Source organism: Trichosurus vulpecula, chromosome 4 (genome assembly GCF_011100635.1).
Source record: "Trichosurus vulpecula isolate mTriVul1 chromosome 4, mTriVul1.pri, whole genome shotgun sequence".
Taxonomy (NCBI): Eukaryota; Metazoa; Chordata; class Mammalia; order Diprotodontia; family Phalangeridae; genus Trichosurus; species Trichosurus vulpecula.
In genome coordinates, this window is record NC_050576.1 from 182,813,350 (window position 1) to 182,832,031 (window position 18,682).

Below are 18,682 nucleotides of genomic sequence, written 5' to 3' on the forward strand. Positions count from 1 at the left end.
TGAAAAACAGCATATGACCCACTAGCTGGGTCTACAACCCTAAAGATGTGGCACTCGGATACCAAGAAATATTCACTTCATATTGTCAGGAAGACATTTCCCTGTTGGAGACTTTTTGTGAGTGGGTTAGTTAATTGTAGGGGGGAAGCTTAATGAAAGGTGATGGGGGGTGCTTAATGAAAGGAAATGCTTGCTAGCACCTCTTCCCCCAATTCTTTTGTTTTTTTGGATGCAATTGGGGTTAAGTGACTTGCCCAGGGTCACACAGGAAGTGTCTGAGGCCACATTTGAACTCAGGTCCTCCTGACTAGAGCCAGTGCTCTTCACTGAGCCACCTAGCTGTTCCCCTTGCCTCGATTCTCAAAAACCTGTTGGGATATTCCCAGAGCTAGGGAGCCCTCCTGGGTCACTGAAAGGAAATATCACTGTTCTAAGATCAGCTGGTTCCACCCGAAAATGATGACTTAGATCCAAATTTACCTCTTTTCTTCAGGCAGGGGAATGAAGGTATGTCCCAGCCTAAGAGAGGATTTGATGACTCAGAGTTGACTTAAATCTTTGAGGATGGAAACTGGGTCTCCTTCCCCCATTAATTTGGGAGCTTCTCAAAGGCAGAAATCATCTCTTTTGTTGCTGAACAGATAGCTACCAGATATCTATTTACAAATCGATTGATCTAAGTAGGTATCTATTGATAGATAAAATGACTGTTTTCACTGGACCTCTTAACCCCCTTTACTTGTGAAATCTGAGTTCTAGACTCTGGCTCAGAACTTCAAGAACCCTTGGGTGTGAGAAATTTTCCAGCCAGTCCTGGGTGAAGCAGGAAATCCCACAGAATGGGAAGAAGGAGGATGAAACACACTGTCTTGGATAGAATGGGAATGGAGGGAAAGGTTTCATTTCCTTTTATCCTCCACCCCGGCCCACATTTCTCCTGAATCACCATGTCCAGGGACCCTGGGTTTAAATTTTTATTTGATGTAAAGAAAAAATACAACTGGCTTTTGACTTCACCCTCTACAACCCTCACCCCAGATGACCGCATATTTTAGATTTCTCAAGAACAATTTTTTTTTTTACAGTTACAACACTCATCCAAATAGTTTTTCTTGCTCTGCCCTCTTATCCTTTTCATTCTTTTTTTTCTCCCTTCCTCCTTTAAAAAAAAAAGCTACATTCTAGGACCTTGGGAGTAAGACACACAAAGGTAGCTGAACCAAATCCACATGGAACCCAACCCTGTCCTGCAGCATGGGCAGATTGGGGCCATCTTAGCCCCCTGAGCCCCAGGCTGAGGGGATGGTACAGAAGTAGGTGAGGTAGGATAGCCTTCCTGCAACTGTCCCCTCCCCGTGAAGCAGCTCTCTTTTTTCAGCGGAAGGCCAGACCAGGTCAGTTTCCTCAAGGATCAGGAGTCTCCCCATTGCTTTCTGCTTTTGCTCCTGGGTAGCCAGAGATATAGGCAAGGAGTTTAAGTAGACAATTGAAGGATGGAAGCAAGTCAAGAAGAGGTTTGGAGGATCTAAAAGAGGTGAGCCGACACCCTAAAATCCCCATTTATCTGGTATTGGTGAGGTGCGTATGACGGGATAGGGAAGTATCTGCTGAGCCTACTCCACCTTTGCCAAAGGACGGAAACCCAAATACCCTCCCCCCCGCGCCCCCCCCCCCCAAACTGCTTCCTAGTAGTTCTCATTCTTAAAAAGTTTAACTAAGGGGAGGCTAAAGGAAGGAATAAAATGCAGGCCTGCACCTTGGATTTAAATCTGTTGGTGGCTGGAAGGCCAGGCAGCAGCTAGCACCTTAAGACAGCTTGGCAGATGAACCCAAAGCTTCTCGGCAGAGAGAAGAGGGGTTAGTATCAGAGGTCTGTCCCACTGCCAGCTGTGGATTTTGCATTCTAGGCCGGGCCTCCTAATCCTCTTGTCCCTCAGAGCTCTTCATGAACTCTCTCCTTGTCTTCATCTGACTTCAATTTGAGTTCCTCCATAGTGATCTTGCCATCTTGATTTCGGTCCTGGTTCTGGAACATGTCACCGATGGTTTTCTCGGGGTCCTGCCCAGGCATCAGTTTCCCTTTTCCTTCTGCTACCTGGGTCTTGATGAAGGTGGAGAACTGGGAGGGAAAGAGAATCAACAGGATGGTAGGTAAAGCAAAAGCCAAAGCCCAAGGGGTCAAGCAGGGCCACAGGAGGGAGGATTGGGAAGGATACACGTAGGTAGAGGTCATCCTTGTTTTGGAAGGGTTGGATCAGCCCAACCTAACTCCGTAGTAACCGGGGAAGGGAGCTAGACCTGTTAGAGTAACAGTGAGCCCAGAAAAGAGTAGGAGTGATGGTGACCCCCCAAGGAGGGGATGGTGAGGAGAAAAGTCTAGAGGACGAGGGTCAAGGACATGGAAAGCAGTGGCACTGGCGATGGGATGAGGAGGAGCCTGAACGGATTTGAGGCGGGGCAAGAACTGGTTAATATTTGAGTTCACTTTGACCACCGGGGATACTTGATATCCTACCTCCTGGCTTTATAGCCTTTGTACAGGTGACTGTCCCCCATACTTGAAATACCCTCTCTTCTCCCAGAATGCCTCTTAGAATCTTTAGCTTCCTTGAAGGATTGGTTTAAGTACTGTCTCCCACAGAGGTCTCTCCTAATCCCTTCCCAACCTCTAGTTGCTAGTGCCCTCTCCTCCAAATTACAGTTATCCCTTCCACACCATGATCTGGAAAATCTGCATAAAGTTTTTTGGCCCTCCCTTCGTACCAGAAAAGTCTGAATTATTATGGTATTAAAAGATTAAATGTGTTGATATCATATAATATTATACATATATTTTATGCGTTTCTAAGTTTCTAAACTTTTTCTGTGTCTGGTAGCCTTCATGTGGCATCTGTGGCTTCTGCAAAACTCCCCCCAAATTGCCATTTAATTTCTTTTCTTTTTGAGGGGGGAAGGCAGGGCAACTGGGGTTAAGTGACTTGCCCAAGGTCACATAGTAGTGTGTCAAGTGTCTGAGATCAGATTTCAACTCAGGTCCTCCTGACTCCAGGGCTGGTGCTCTACTAACTGTGCCACCTAGCTGCCCTCCCATTTAATTTCTTATGCCAATCTGCAATATATTGAAACCACAATGGGGAAGGTTGTAATGTGGAAGGGATAACTGTACTTGGTATTTACTTGTCTGCGTAGATGTTATTTACTCCTAACATAATGTAAGCTCCTTGGGGACAAGGACCATATAATTTTTGGCTCTGAATTCCCAGCACAGTGCCTGGCACATAGTAGGTGCTTAATAAATATTTCTTGAATAAATGGATAGAAAGGGCCTAAAATGGCACTCCTGAATTGAGTAGTGGTTTTCTAAGTGCTAGGGCTCTTCTGCCTACCTCCTCAGGCGGGATTTCTCCATCCTTGTTGAGGTCCATATCTTCATACAGGTTAGCAGGGGGGTCCCCGTGCCACACGAACAAATAGCCCTCAGGCAGCCCCTCTTCTCGGGACACCAGCTCTACCTCAAATAGTAGCACAGCACTGCCTGGGACACCTCGGGCTTGGAGAAACAGAAATGAGGCTTTATTGGAGGTCCTGCCAACATGCCCTCACTATCCCCCATTTCCTGTGTTTGAAAAAGTGATGGATGAAGGGGTAGGGAGTAGTGCCTGAGCCACAGGGGCCACGATGGGCTTGTTAGAACTTAAAGGGGCAGATCTGTAGAAGAATTAGAAAAGTCAGCCAGTGCTTCATTCCCAAGGCTTCCTAAATCCCCTGACTGGAAATAGAAGCTCTACATGCTTCCCTTTACCCTCCTTCCCTGCCCCCCTTTCACCCAGCATCCACTTTCTCCAGTTGGGACAAAGGCAGCAGGATTGGAGAGCATATGACCTCATCTCCCATTTGCCCCCTCACCTCCATTCTCTCCGTGTCCCAGGTGGGGAGGAATGATCAGCTGTCTTCTTTCTCCCACGCACATGCCTTGAAGGCCAGTGTTCAGTCCTTCAATCACCTTGTTGGCCCCCAGAGTGGCTTCCTGGGGCTCTCCGTAGTCATGGCTGGAAGAAGAGAATGAGTATGTGGATCTAGAGGAGTAGCCCTGGGCTTATGTTTCCCCCTCCTCCTTCATTTACAATGCTCTGGAGGCTACTGGAAACAGCTAAGAAGCATAGTGGACACAGCACTGAGCTTGGAGTCTATGAGACCTGAGTTCAAGTGGGCAAATCATTTAATCCCTCTCAGTTTCAGATTCTCCGTCTTTAAAATTGTTCAGTCATGTCCTACTCTTTTTTTAAAATTTTTTGTTTTTTTTCATGTCCTACTCTTCATAAGCCCATTCGAGGTTTTCTTGGCAAAGATATTGGAGTGGTTTGCCATTTCCTTATCTAGTTCATTTTACAAATGCCGAAAATGAAGCAAACAGGGTTAAGTGACTCGCCTGGGGTCACACAGCTAGGAAGTTTCTGAAGCTGGGTTTGAACTCAGCTCCTCCCGATTGCAGGCCCAGCACTCTATCCACCATGCCACCTAACTGCCCATCTCTAAAGTAGGAATGATAATAGTGTCTATTTCACTGGGTGTTTGTGAGAATAAAATGAAATAATATAAGTAAAGCATTTTGCAGACTTTAAAGTGCAATACAGGGTGTTCCTACAGTCTGGACACGCAGGCAGAAATGCATATTTTCAAGAAATGAAATGAATGAAATTTTCAACAACATTTTATTTAATTGGAATATTAACAAGTAACATCTTCAATATGATTTCCATCATTTGCGATGCAAAGGTTGATGCGCCTTGCAAGATTCACGTGAACTCGATGCAATAACTCCACATTGCCGTCAATTTTAACACATTCACTCTTTATATGTTCAATCAAGTGTGTTGCATCTGTGGTTTCCGTTGAGTACACCTTCCCTTTTAGCATGCCCCAGAAAAAGAAGTCAAGGCAACTGAGGTCTGTTAATATTCCAATTACATAAAATGTTGTTGAAAATTTCATTTTCCTATGTGTCCAGACTTAAGGGACACCCTGTATAAATGCTAGAATTATTAATCAAAATGCACACAAATAACTTAGCATTTAAATAGCACTTTAAGGTTTGCAAAATGCTTTACATATATCATCTCATTTGATTGTCACAACTACCCAGTGAGGTAAACCCTGTTATTATCCCTATTTTAAAGAGGGAGAATCTGGGGCACTGAAAGCTTAAGGGATCTGGTGGTAGCACCGGCCCTGGGGTCAGGAGGACCAGAATTCAAATCCAGCTTTAGATACTTACTAGTTGTGTGACCCTGGGCAAGTCACCTAACCCTGATCGCCTACAAAACAGAAAAAAAGTTTAAGGGACTTGTCTAAGGTCACACACCTAGTAAGTATCTGAAGCAAGACTTGTACTGAGTTCTTCCTGAGTTGAAGCCCTGCACTCTAGCCACCTAATCGCCTCTAAATACCTCCTCTTCTTAGTCCCCATTAATTCCCCTAACATCAACTCTGTTGTCCCTTAGGAAATGTAGAAGATACCTCCCAGTCCACCATCCCCAACTTGGCATGGCATGGTGTAGTGTAAAGAACCCTGGCTTAGGAGTCAGAGGACCTGGGCTGTAGTTCTACCTCTGCCAAATGGGGAACAGAAGGGAAGGAAACAAGCATTAATTAAAACCCCTACTATGTGCCAGGCGCTATGCTAAGCACTTAACAAATAGCATCTTTGATTCTCACACCACCCTATAAGGTAGGTGCTATTATGATCCCTATTTTACAGTTGAGTAAACTGAGGTAGATAAGAGATGAAGAGACTTGCCCAGGATCACACAAGTATCTGAGGCTGGATTTGAACCCGAGTCTTCCTGACTCAGTATGATCTCGAATGTGTTCAGTCATAAAATGGGAATAATACTTCTGCTCTGGGCATCCCGATGTTGTCAGGATACAGCGCGGCACTGAGCCTCAGCTCCTAGTACGGCTATAAAGAGGCTTTGCTGGGGCGAAGGTCAAATAAATGATAAAGATGCATAGTTTCGTGACTATTATTAATGCCCACTCACACATGGTTTAAAAAAAAGTGAGACTTCCAGCAACTAATTTCCCTTTCTCTTTTCCTCAAATTAAGCGACAGCTTCTGTTTCCTTTTATTTTGCTGTCTCCCTTTTCTTTGAGCTGGATAAATAGGTGGTGTGAGGCAGTTAGGTGCAGTAGTGGGTAGAGAGCTGGGCCTGGAGTCAGAAGACCTGAGTTCAAATCCAGCTTCAGACACTTACTAGAGGTGTGACCCTGGGCAAGTCACTTGATTTCTTTCTGCCTCCTCAACTGTAAAATGGGGATCTTAATAGGCCCTACCCCCCAAAGCTGTCGTGGAGATCAAATGAGATAATAGTCGTAAAGCATGTGTTTTGTTGTGGTTAAGTCATTTTTCAGTTGTGTCTAACTCTTTAGGACCCTATTTGAAGTTTTCTTGGGAAAGATACTGGAGTGGTTTGCCATTTCCTTCTCCAGATCATTTTACAGATGGGGAAACTGAGGCAAACTGGGTTAAGTGACTTGCTCAGGTTCACACAGCTAGTAAGCGTCTGAGGTCAGACTTGAACTCAGGAATATGAGTCTTCTTGACCCCAGGCCCAGCACTCTATTTACTTCGCCACCTAGCTGCCCTCCTGGCACATAATAGACACTTACTAATAAATACTTGTTCCTCCCTCCCTCTCCCCTTTGGATGGGAAATACTTAGGAATGAGAAACTAGCATGTGGGAATCAGGCAGAAGAAATGAAACCCTAAAGGAGAGTTCTTGACCGTTTTATGTGTCCTGGACTCATTTGCCAGTCTGATGGAGCCCATGGCACCTTCTCACAATAGTTTTTAAGTGCCTAAAAATAGGATTACCAAGGAAACTAATTATACTGAAATACCGTGATCAAAATAAAAAATTAAAAAAAAACAAATTCATGGACTCTCTGAAATCTATCCGTGGATCCTGGATCTCTGCTTTAGATTGTCTAGAAACCAAATAACCAGCCCCCTGGATCATCAGAGATGGTTTGGTTTGATTTCTGTTTTTTTTCTCTCTTTGACCACCATAAAGAATAATTGCAGCCTGGTGTGTGGTGGTGTGTGTGTGTTGAGGGGTGGGGGGATTCTCCTGTACTCCATTTCTTTGCCAGTAGAAGATTAACTCCTGTAAAGACAGAGGCTGTTTTGCACTTGGTCTTTGTGTCCCCAGCACCTGTGCATGGCACCTGGTATGTGGCAGGTGCTTCATGAGCGCTCCTTGAAGGAGTGAATGAACAACTCTCCCCTGCCCAGTACTCACGAAGAGAAGAGCTTGGTGCCATCCAACAAGGAGCAGTTATAGTGATAGCGTACAAAATCCCCCAGCCTAGAAGTCTCATTGCAGCCTTCGCTGGGCCTGGAGAGCGTCTGAGTCTGCACCGTGTCCGATGGGTTGTGGAAGTCGATGACGTGGACATCAAAAATCAGCACTGCTGAGCCAGGGATCTTTTCTCCTGGAGCCCAGGATGGCAACACACCATTGCATGAGTATAGACACAGAGCTAAACAGAAACTTCAAGGCCAATCTAATCCACCCCCTCGCTGCCATTTTACAGGTGAGGAAACAGAGGCCTAGGGAAGCTAAGGGATTTCCTAATCTGCCATAGGTTAGAGGCAATTAGCTAGCTGGCACAGTGGGTAGAGCACTGGGCCTAGAGTAAGGAAGACCTGGGTTCAAATCTCAGTTCAGACAGACTCTGGGCAAGTCATTTAACCTTTGCGTGTCTCAGTTTCCTCAACTATAGCATGGGGATCATAATAGCACCTACCTCCCAGTGTCGTTGTGGAGGATCTAATGAGATATTTGTAAAGTGCTCAGCACGGAGTCTGGCACATGGTAGTAGGCCCTTAATAAATGCTTGTTCCCCTCCCCTTGCCCAAAGTCACCCAGGTAGTAAATGGCAGAGCCAGGATGAATCTTGAGACCTCCATGGCTCCTTCCTTCTCTCTGCTGTCTCCACACTCCCTCCCTATGATCCAGGGCTAGTGATAAGATGGGAAACCGACATCCCATAGTCTTTGAGATCACTTTGCCCTCCTTATGGGAAAAAATGGAAGTAGGCATTGGACTTCTCCAGCAGACAGTGATCACATTTTAAAAAAAATTATATTTTTGAATCACGCTCCTGAGAACCTGTTGGACCACTCAATTTGTATTTGTGGAAGGCGTGAAGGGCCAGGATTGACCTCAAGTCCCTGGCCATTGCCTAGTATCAGGGGGGTGTATTAATGGTTTGAGAAAAGCTGTCCCCATTGTAACTGGGAGATAAAGGTAAGGGAAGGATTGAGACTAGGGTTTGTAATGGAGTTGGGGGATAGGTAAAGGAGAAAATCCTACCAGCTCCATTTTCTCCATAGGCGAGGTGTGGAGGGATAGTGATTCGTCGGAGCTCTCCGATGCATACTCCCTGCAGACCCTGGTCCATGCCTGGGATGATGTAACCCTGCCCTATGTAAGTATTATATGTGTGGTTTCTGGAGTAGCTGCAATATAAAGTAGGGGAGAAATGGGGTTGTGTTGTCAAGTAGGGGCAAAGAGACTCTTCCATGCCCTCTAAACACCGTGACCAATCAGCCTCATGGACTAGATGGGCCCCCTCCTTGTCCTTGATAACTAGACTGCAGCCCAGTCAGTTCTACATCTGATCTCGTCTCTCCCTCTAGTCACCTGGCTTCTTCCCCAGTGCAGGTCCTCAAGGCTGCTCAGCTGGACCGCAGTAGTCTTCTGTTTGGTCCCCCTGCCTTCAGTCTCTCATCCTCCACCCAGCTGTCAAATCTATATTCCTGAAGCACAGTTCTGACCATTTCACAATCCTATTCAAGAGCCTGCAGGGGTCCTGTCTTGCTTCTGGAATAAAATACAGACTGCCCTGTTTAGCTTCAAAACCTCTCACTTATCTGGCTCCAACCTCCTTTTCTTTCTTCTTAAAAAAGTGTAACTTTTATTTTGTTTTTAAAAAAATCAGCAAACGCTTATTGTCTCTCTCTTCTTCTCTCTCCTAAAAAATCGGAGTAAAGGAAAAAGGAAAAAAGGAAAGGAAGAAAGAATGGAAGGAGGGAAAGGAGTAAGGAAGAAGGGAAGGAAAGAAGGAAGAAGGGTGGGAAGGAAGGAAGGAGGGAAAAAGGATGAAGGAGGGAAGGAAGGAAAGAAGGAGGGAGGGGAGAAAGGAGGGAAAGAAGGGAAGAAGGAAAGAGAAGGGAGGAGGGAGGGAAGTAAAGAAGGGAAGAAAAAGGGAAGGAAGGAGAGAAGGAAAAAAGGAAGGAGAAGGGAGGAAAGAGGGAATGAGGGAAGGAGAGAGGAAAAGAAAAAAGGAGGGAAAGAAGGAAGGGAAGAAGGAAGGAAGGGAAGGAGGAGAGAAGAAAGGGACAAGGGATGGAGAGAAGAAAAGAGGGAGGGAAGGAAGACCAAATCTTTGTAACAATTATGCAGTCAGGAAAAACAAATGCCCTCATTGGCCATACCCAAAAATGTATGTCTCATTTGAGATCTTGAGCCCATCACCTCACAGTGACCAGACTACCTGTCTAGATGTAAGGCTTATTATCATCCTTCACATACACCACAGTATAGATAAATCGGCCTGTTTGCTCTTCCTTATACATGATATTCTATCTCCCACCACCATGCTCTTATGTTAGTGGAACCCTATGACTGGAATGCACTTTCTCCTCATTTCTGCCTCACAGAAAATCTGTCTCCCTTCACAGCTTAGTTTAATGGTTATCTCCTAGATGAGGCCTTTCCTGACCTTCCTAGCTACAAGTACTTTCTCCCCCCATCAAAGATCTTGTATTTTTGTATATATTTTGTATTTAAATTTGCATGTATTTGTTGTTTCTCTGAATAGATTGTAAGTTCTTACAAAGAAGAGACTATTCAATTTTTGGCTTTTAATCCCATAGTGCCCAACATATGGTTCTCAAAAGGTGGGTGGTGAAGACACACCAGAGTGGTATAAGTTTTGCTAGGTATGCTATGAAATTTTGAATGTTATTGCAGATAAAAGAAAATATATAAAATAAAATAAAAAGAAAATATATAATAATTTTATTTAGCATAAATTTTACTTACCCAGGTTATATATTTTATATTACTATAATATATCATACTAATATATATTAATACAAGGATAGAAACCTTTTTTGGTGGAGAATACTCCTGGCAAGGAGCTCTTTCTACCACCGTAGATTCTCTGCAACTTAGGTTCTTAGGGAGCCACCCAGAGCATTAAGAGGTTACATGACTTGCCCACAGTCACACAGACAATATGTGTTAGAAGGGGGACATGAACTCAGTCCTTCATGGTTCCGAAGCCAGTTCTCAATCTACTGCACTGTGTTGTTTCTCCCCTGTTGTAACTACAGTATTTGTAAAAATAAAGATTGCCTATGACATGTATACATGAACCTTGAAATGTCTGACCTTAAACCTGAAAAGAACTCAACAAAAGGCTGCTTCTGTTGAAGGGACATGGCCCATGTGCAAGCCTTCCACTCTCCTGTTTTGTCATCATCTGAAAAGTTCAGTGTCCCTTGATACCTCACATCCAAAAACATGAGTGAAAAGAGTTTGAGTATCGTCATAGTGGGCACTAGAATGATTTGTAGATTGACTGATTATGACATCGGAGGTGCACTTGATGCATTTCACTAGGGATGACAATGGCTTCACAAACTCTCTTTCCTCCCCTGGTCTCTCCCTAGTTCTTCTTCCCCTGGTGTTTTCCAGTCTCCAAAGCCTCCTTGGTGTTCCTTAACCCTTACCATCCAAGTTCAGGGCCTCATCACTTCTTGCTTGGACTACTTCAGTAGCCTCAAGCCTCTTCTCACTCCAGACCATCCTCCACATAAGCTGCCTACATGATTTTGTTGAAGTACGGTTCTGACCACTCTCCTACTTAACAAACTCCAGTGGTTCCTTATTCCCAGCAGTTCCTACCAACTTCCCTATTTGACATTTAAAACCCTGCACAATTTGGCTCCGACCTACCTTTCCAGTCTTCATATCTATTACTCCCTTTGATTTTCACTGGACTTTCTGCTGTTCTTCACATATGACATTCTATCTCCCAACTCTTTACCTTTGCATAGGCTTTGCTCCATTCTGAGGATGCACTCCTATGTCTCTTCTGAATCTAAGAATCCCCAATTTCCTTCAGCATTCAACTCAAGCACCACCTTCTTCATGAAGTCTTTTCTGATCTTCCCCCAGCTCCCTGTGGTGTCTTCCCTCCCAAATGCCATATATTTCTTTTGTGACTACAACCTGACTATTGGTCCCATTCAGAGGGGAATTGACTAGCTAGACTTGGGGGACAGGATCTACCAGCTGGCCAGGAGGTTCACCCAATATTCCCCAAGTTTCTAAGGGTCTACCTTCGACCCTAAACTGGGATGGCTTCTGGGATATATTTTGTATACATCTACATTGTCTACTCTCATAGTATGAAAGCATCTTGAGAGAAGAAACAACACTTCATTTATGTCGTATCCCCAGGGCTTAGCACAGTACCCAGCACATAGTAGTAAGTGTTGTTTGGTCATTTTTTCAATTACATCTGACTCTTTGTGACCCCATTTGGGGTTTTCTTGGCAAAGATACTGGAGCATTTCCTCCTCTGACTCATTTTATAGATGATGACACTGAGGCAAATAGGGTTAAGTGACTTGCCCAGGGTCACAAAGCTAGTACATATCCAGATTTGAACCCAGGAAGATGAGTCTTCCTGACTCCAGGCCTAGCACTCTATCCGCTGTACCCCGTAGCTGCCCAGTGTAGTAAGTACTGAGTAAGAACTGAATCCAAATAAATTCCTCTTCTGTTTGGCTCTGGGAGGAGTGGAGTGGAAATGAGTTGGGGCTGCAAAAAGGCAGATTTAGACTTAATATAAAGAAAAACCTTTTAACAATTAGAGATACTGAAAAGTAGAATTGGGATCTATCAGTTTCCTTTTTATTGGAGGTCTTTAAGCAGAGGATGGATGACCACTTGTTGGGCATGGCTGCTGAGGTCCTTTCTGAATCTAAGATTCTGTGATTCTTTCCCCCAGGGCTTCCTCCAGTCTCTTCCCTATTTCCACTGACTTGTTTCAGCAACTTCTTCAGTGCTTGCCGTTCTCCCCTAGGCCTATCCCATCTCTTACCTGGAGTCGAAAATGGTGCCATCCATCAGGGAGCCATTATAATGGTATCGCATGAAATCCCCTGCCACAGCTTTCCGCCCACAGCCTGGAGGCAGCAGCAGAGTCTCTAGCTGGACACTGTCCTTGGGATTGTGGACATCGATTAGAAGGACATGGAAAACGAGGGAAGCCTGAGGAGGGATCACAGTTCCTAGAGAGTAAAGAAAGGAATGCCTAAGGTCAAGCTCCCTAGGGCTGCTTCCCTGTCCTTTAAGTTTTCTCTGGGCTACCAAGCTTGGGGGTGAATAGTCTGCGTATGATTTTTAAAAATTAAACATTTTAATTAACCAATATACATTTTCTCTCCTTTCCTTCCTCTCTGCCCCCACCAGATGGGGAAAAAAAAAGAAAAACTCTTAACAAATGTGTGTGGTCAACCAAAACAAAATTCTGCATTGACTACGTTTAAACAATCTCAGTCTGCGTCCTGAGTTCATCATTGCTCTCTCAGGGCGTGGGTAGCATTTGCACATCATTTGTATTTCTGCAAAAACTAGCTGCAGGGGCAGCTAGGTGGCACAGTGGATACAGCACCAGCCCTGGAATCAGGATGACCTGACTTCAAATCCAATCTCAGACACATCATACTTACCAGCTGTGTGACCCTGGGCACTTAACCCCAGTGCCTTCACTTTCCTCCTAATGACCATCCACCTCCCCCCACTTAAGCCCACTGTTGTTACCATAGCCTTTCTCTCCATATGCCAGGAAGGGGGGTATGATGATCTTCCTTTTCTCTCCAGGACACATGCCCAGCAGCCCTTGGTCCATGCCCTTGATGAGCCATCCAGAGCCCACGTAGGTGTCATAAGTGCTACTCCTGCTGTAGCTATGGAAAATGAGATGGAGGAAGGATTGGGTGAGGAGAAGGCTCCTGGTTCCCTGCACTGTTCCCTCGTCTCCCAGGCTGCACCTTCCTCATTGCCTTCCAGGGTTCCCCAGGACCCCGTTACCTGGAGTCAAAAGCTGTTCCATCCAGTAATGTGCCATTGTAGTGGTAGCGGACAAAGTCACTGTCCTGCACCATGCGGGGACAGTTTGGTGGTCGAAGGAGGGTGTTCACCTGCACCGAGTCTTCCTTGTTCCATACATCCAACAGGACGACGTCAAAGTACAGTGTGGAGTCAGGAGGGATCAGCCCGGCTGAGGAGGGGAGGTCAATCCATTAGCCACGGTGGCAATCAAGGGAAAGTCCTATCCCTCCCTTCAAAGGGGTGTCTTCCTTCCCAGGAACATCCTAGCTTCCTTCCACTGCCCCACACAGCCTTCACTCTATGAGAGAGACTGTGTGATAGGGCGGAAGAAGTACTGGACTCATAATTCAACTTGGGTACAGTCCAGGTTCCAACATTTCCTAGATGTGTGATTGTGGGTTAGTCACTTAAACCTCTCTGAGACTCAGTTTCCCCATGTGTAAAATGTTAATAGTAATCATACTTGGACTACCCATTTTGTAAACTTTTAAGCATCGAGTATTTTGTGGCTGTGCCTCCCCACCATTTCCTCTGGCCAAGGCCTCCCCTACAATTTCTCATGCGTCTGTGTCCCAACCACCCCCTTTCCCTTGCTCACCAACCCCGATGCTGCCGTAGCCAAGGTGGGGAGGCACAACAAGGTGTCGGCGTTCATTGACACACATCCCCATGAGCCCTCGATCCATGCCAGTGATGAGCCGGCCCACACCCACCACTCCTGCTACTGTCACGCCTCGATCATAGCTGCAGAAGAGGGGATGAAGACAGGACTAAGCGGCCCAGAACCATGTAACAACAATGTTGCTTGCAGCTACTGTGGCTGTGTAACGCCAACAACACCAGCACATGGAAGGGCCACCAATACAGGTTCCTTGATCTGCTTTTCTAAGGAAAGCAACTTTAAGGGGTTAACAATCTCAGTTTAATTAAACATATATATATATATCGTTCACTTAGTTCAGGGGGAAAAGATCAGCCCCCTGAACTTCAGAGCAAATACAAACAGAAATTATAAGCATACATTATATAAACAGAGCAAATAACACAAACCATTCTATCCATAGCAGTGCATAGTTACCACAGGAGCACCAACATCTGGGTTATCAAAGCAGGGGGTGCTGTGTCAATGGCTTGCCCAGGGTTTCATCACTCTTTCCATGAGTGTACCCCCAAAAGTCAAATGCTAACCTTCCAGTACACAAATGGTGTTCAGGGCCCTGGGGGCTTGAGGCTCACCATCCAGGGTATAGGAAGGTTCCTCAATCTCTAGCACCACATCATATACAAATCAATGACTCCCAATCATCTCAGTGGTGAGAAACACTCCAAACAAAAAAGATCCCACTTCACCTGCCCTGTGCAAACAAAGGCCAGACTCATGAAAGACACTTGATAACCTTAACATCCCAAAAGAGAAAAGCAGCAAAAAATCAAATCTGAACTGAACATTTTTATGAGCTGCATCAACTCCAGCAAGTCATTGAATGAGCCTTGGTTTCCTCATCTGTAAAATGGGAATAGTCACGCCTGTACTACCTGTCTCCTAGGGGGAAGGCAAAGCACTCTAGACATGTGAGCCATCAAAGTTATAATCTACACACGTGCACATGCAAAATGTTTCTAGATGTGTATATGTGCCAATGTCCTATACGACATGCCTCTTAAAAAACGCATATAACGATAGGCATGTACTACCCACAGATGTGATCCCCAGGAAGCTATGTATATGGCACAGACTTCTGGACCTGGAGTCGAGGAAGGCCTGAGTCCAAATCCCGTATCAGACACTTGCTGGCTTTGTGACCCTCGCTAGCTTCTATCTGCACAGTTTCTATTTCTGTTCAATGGGGATAATGGTAGTGCCTATCTCCTAGGGCTGTGGTGAGAATCAAATGAGGTAAAACTTATAAAGGGCTTTGAAAATCTTAAATCAACATGTAAATGCTTGTTGCTCATGACTCCTTGTGATCCAGTTGGGGGTTTTCTTGGCAACGACACTGGAGTGATAGGCCATTTCTTCCTCTAGCTCACTTGACAGATGAAGAAACTGAGGCAAACAGGGTGAAGTGACTTGCCCAAGGTCACACAGCTAGTAAGCATCTGAGGCCAGATTTGAACTTCAGTCTTCCTGACCCTAGGCCTGGTACTCTGACCACTGAGCCACCTAGCTGCCTCATAAATGCTAGCTATCATTATTATTTTTTTTCCTCATGATCTCCTGTGCTTGCATATACACACAGGTCTATGCCCTAGACTGGCATATCTATAGACACACATACACATAAACAGTGTCTCCTAGGCTTGCACACTCCTGCAAACATGCCTTCTAAGTTTTCCCCTCCCCAGCTGAATTATCATGTCCTTGATGACCCTTTTCTCATCAGGATTGGGCCTCTGTTTCAGAAATGGGGAATCCCTTTTATTTGGGGATTGAATCCCAAGCTGGGACTTTCCATCTTTCTGGGTTTGGGCCTTGGGAGTGAGGTCCAGGCCTGGTTTTACCTACTTGGTTTGGAAAGTAGCAGTAAGATTTTCTCCCAGGGGCTCTTGTGCCATCTGGAGTAATGGCTGACTCAAAAGACTGCCCAGCAGAGCTATATCTCATGCCAATAGGGCTTTGCTCCAGGGCAGTAATATCCAGGGGCATACACTTTCTCCTCATGTGGCTACTATCTCCATGTTTCATCTTGAGGTTCTTCATGAAGGCGTCTCTGGGAGACGGGCTGCTCCAGACATCCTTTACACCAATAATTTCCACTCCCCATAAAACAAACCTGTTTTTGCCTTATGTGAACACATTCCTAGTCATCGCTCTCTTACCCAGCACTGTCCACCCCCTCTGCCACCTCTGCCACAGCTCCCCATAGCATCTGAGCTGATGATTCCAAAGATACCTTAGTGGTTTTACAAAGCAGTTATTTTCCCAAGAGTGGAGGCATTTGTTGAGGGAACTACTATGTTAGAGTGGAACAAGGAGGAGACCTAGAATCCTGGGTACATACCCTATCATCTTTGGAAGCCAACTTCAGATCAGCACAGTCTCCTCCCTCTCCCCTAACCTCAGGCCTCCCTGGAGAAGACAAGTCGGATTCCAAATCCCCAAGTCAATAAGATAGACAGCCAAGGTTACAGCCTTTAAAATGGCAAGAAGTTGAGGGAGGAGGAGAGTGGTGGTAGGGAGTCAGAGAGAAAGGCCTTGGAGGGGATGGGAAGGAGTCCAGCACAGAGCTGTCTGTCAGGGGACTCTGGAGAGATGTCTCTGATGGGTGACATTCTGATCTTTTCTCTCACTCCCAGCTTCGTACCGCTTCTTTCCACTTATCCTGTGTCTCTGCTTTACAGAATTCTTTCTTAGGCTCTGAATAAACCCTTCCCTCAGATAAATTCCAGCTGCCTTTCTGACGTCAAAGACCCTCAAAACTGGTGGGGGGTGGGGAGGAAGAAAGGGAGCTAGTGTCAAAGTGAGATGGGGGGCAATCTGTCTGAAAAAGGTCCCAGACTGATATTCACCCTCCCCCCCACCCCCCCCACATATATACTGTTGGTATGCAAATGCAATGGGGTATATTCCCGTGTGCCCACACCTTACTTCTTTAGAAAATATATTCAGCATTCAAACAACGTGCAAATCACAGGCAAAAAAGCAATTGGCCCTCGAGTGTTGCTATCTCAGGCACTTTGGGGAGAATGGGGTGTATGAACTGAGGAGTGGGAGGAGAAAGAATGGAGAACACATGGGAAGTGGGACAATTGCTGGAGAACAGGATATCTTTAGGTACAGAGGATTTGTGGGAGACCAAGTATGTTTAAGAGTAAAAGAAGGTGAATCTCTAGGGTCAGGGAGGGGCTGTGTTTGGGGGTCCTCCCACCCCATTACCTGGAATCAAACTTCTTGCCATCCTCAAAGGTGCCATTGTAGTGGTAGCGGATGAAGTCCCCCATCTGCACCTCTCGAGGACAGGCTCGGGGGACGTGGTACCTCTCAATGACCACATCTTCTAAGGGCCCCCCACCCGGGCTGGCCCGGCCCAGGGCCCTTCCCGAAGCCTGCAGCAGCAGAAGCAGGATGGGGAATAGGGGGAGGATGCGGCTGAGGGAGCCCCAGGGGGACATGGTGCCTGGAGCTGGTTTGGCTGAGAGAGACCAAGGCGCCTTCTCCGCCTCCTCCTCCGGCTTCTCCTTCGCCCAGCGCTGGCTCCCCCTCTTCCTGTCAGTGCACCCCCCCTTCCCCCAAAGCAGTCTACGTGGAATGGGGGCTGGGGAAGCTGAGCTGGCTGCGGGGGGAGCTCAGGAGGTGGTGGGGAGTTGGGGAAGAGGCCAGAGAAAGAATCGCAGAGACCACAAACTCTCCTAAGGGAGCCTCTCCATCCCTCCTGCCACCCCCCCAGGTGGTAGGGTTGGGGGGGAGCAACATCCGGAGTGGGGGGAGGAAGGGGGTTGGGGGAAAGGAAAAAGTTGGAACAACTATTTAGGAAAAACTTGCAGCTTCTTTTTCCAGTGCTGCCACTGGGTCCTAGCGCCTGGATGAGTGCTTGCTCTTCCAGCGGGTCCCTCCTTCCTTCCCCAAATTGGGTTGGGGAGGAGTGGGGATCTCTTTTTGATGAGTCCCGGTACTTAAAGGAACTACAGATCTTGCAGTTGATTCTCTGGAGCTAACCTTCCAATCACTTCCCCAACCCAGGCGGGGCTTCCCACAGAAGCCAAGAGGGTCTAACAGTGGGTAAAGTCCTCTGAGCATCAAGGACGCTACCCGGCTCAGCCTCTAGTCTCTAAGGCTAGACAGCTGACTTCCCAGGTTTCCAGGACCCTGAGGCAATGTAATGTAGTGAGGAGGGGAATATGGCCTGCGCTGTCTCCTCTCCCCGGAGACTTTCCGAAGTCTTAGACAATCTGGGTGGAGGTGGGGCAGAGATAGGGATATAGATGGGGGAAGCATTCATTAAGGGACTATTATGTGTTAGGCTCTGTGCTAAGCTCTCTACAAATAGTATCTCATTTAATGGAGTGACCTGAAATCATAGGATTAAATAGTATTGGAATGTTCCCTGGACAACCTGGTCATCTGCGAAGTATGGCTAACTGGATGATGCTTGTGGAGAGACATTCCTCTTCTCCCTCAATTTCCTGATCATAAAGTGGGGAGGAGATGGAGGTCTCCACGTGTAGAAAGTCTGGGCCACTCCCTCAGCAACCAGACATCCCACAGCTGGGGTGTCCTCCCCAAAGCCAGGCCTCTAGGACTTAAGTTCTCATTGTGGAGTTGAAAATATTGGAAGAGAGTGCTGGGAATTTGGTGGGACTGAGACTGTTGCTTCTTCCCCACTCCCCAAGGACAAATTCCTGAGTACGTTCCCCATTTCCTCTTTGGGGAGTCTCTCACTAGGCAACTTTCTATTCCTATTCTGTTTCCGAGCCCTAGTACACCACCCCCCCTTAGTAAGATAGGCACTAAGACCCAGCTGTCTGCCCCTCTGCTCGTCCCTGA

The 18,682-nt window shown here is 46.3% G+C and overlaps 1 protein-coding gene across 2 annotated transcripts; it reads right to left on the reverse strand.

The window, feature by feature from the left end:
- Positions 1-960: 960 nt before the first annotated feature.
- On the reverse strand, positions 961-17,618 carry FKBP10 (FKBP prolyl isomerase 10). 2 transcript variants are annotated; one of them, XM_036756066.1, is made up of 10 exons: positions 17,075-17,618; positions 13,796-13,941; positions 13,177-13,366; positions 12,907-13,052; positions 12,185-12,374; positions 8,380-8,525; positions 7,303-7,495; positions 3,907-4,049; positions 3,387-3,550; positions 961-2,119 (listed from the first exon to the last, which is right to left on the reverse strand). In XM_036756066.1, exons 1-10 carry the CDS (start codon positions 17,308-17,310, stop codon positions 1,934-1,936), a joined length of 1,740 nt encoding a protein of 579 aa, XP_036611961.1. In that variant the 5' UTR covers positions 17,311-17,618; the 3' UTR covers positions 961-1,933. The 2 variants fall into 2 exon arrangements, with proteins under 2 accessions (XP_036611961.1, XP_036611963.1); XM_036756068.1 differs by lacking the exons at positions 7,303-7,495; positions 8,380-8,525 and having other exon boundaries at positions 1,703-2,119; positions 17,075-17,333.
- Between the last annotated feature and the right edge of the window lie 1,064 nt (positions 17,619-18,682).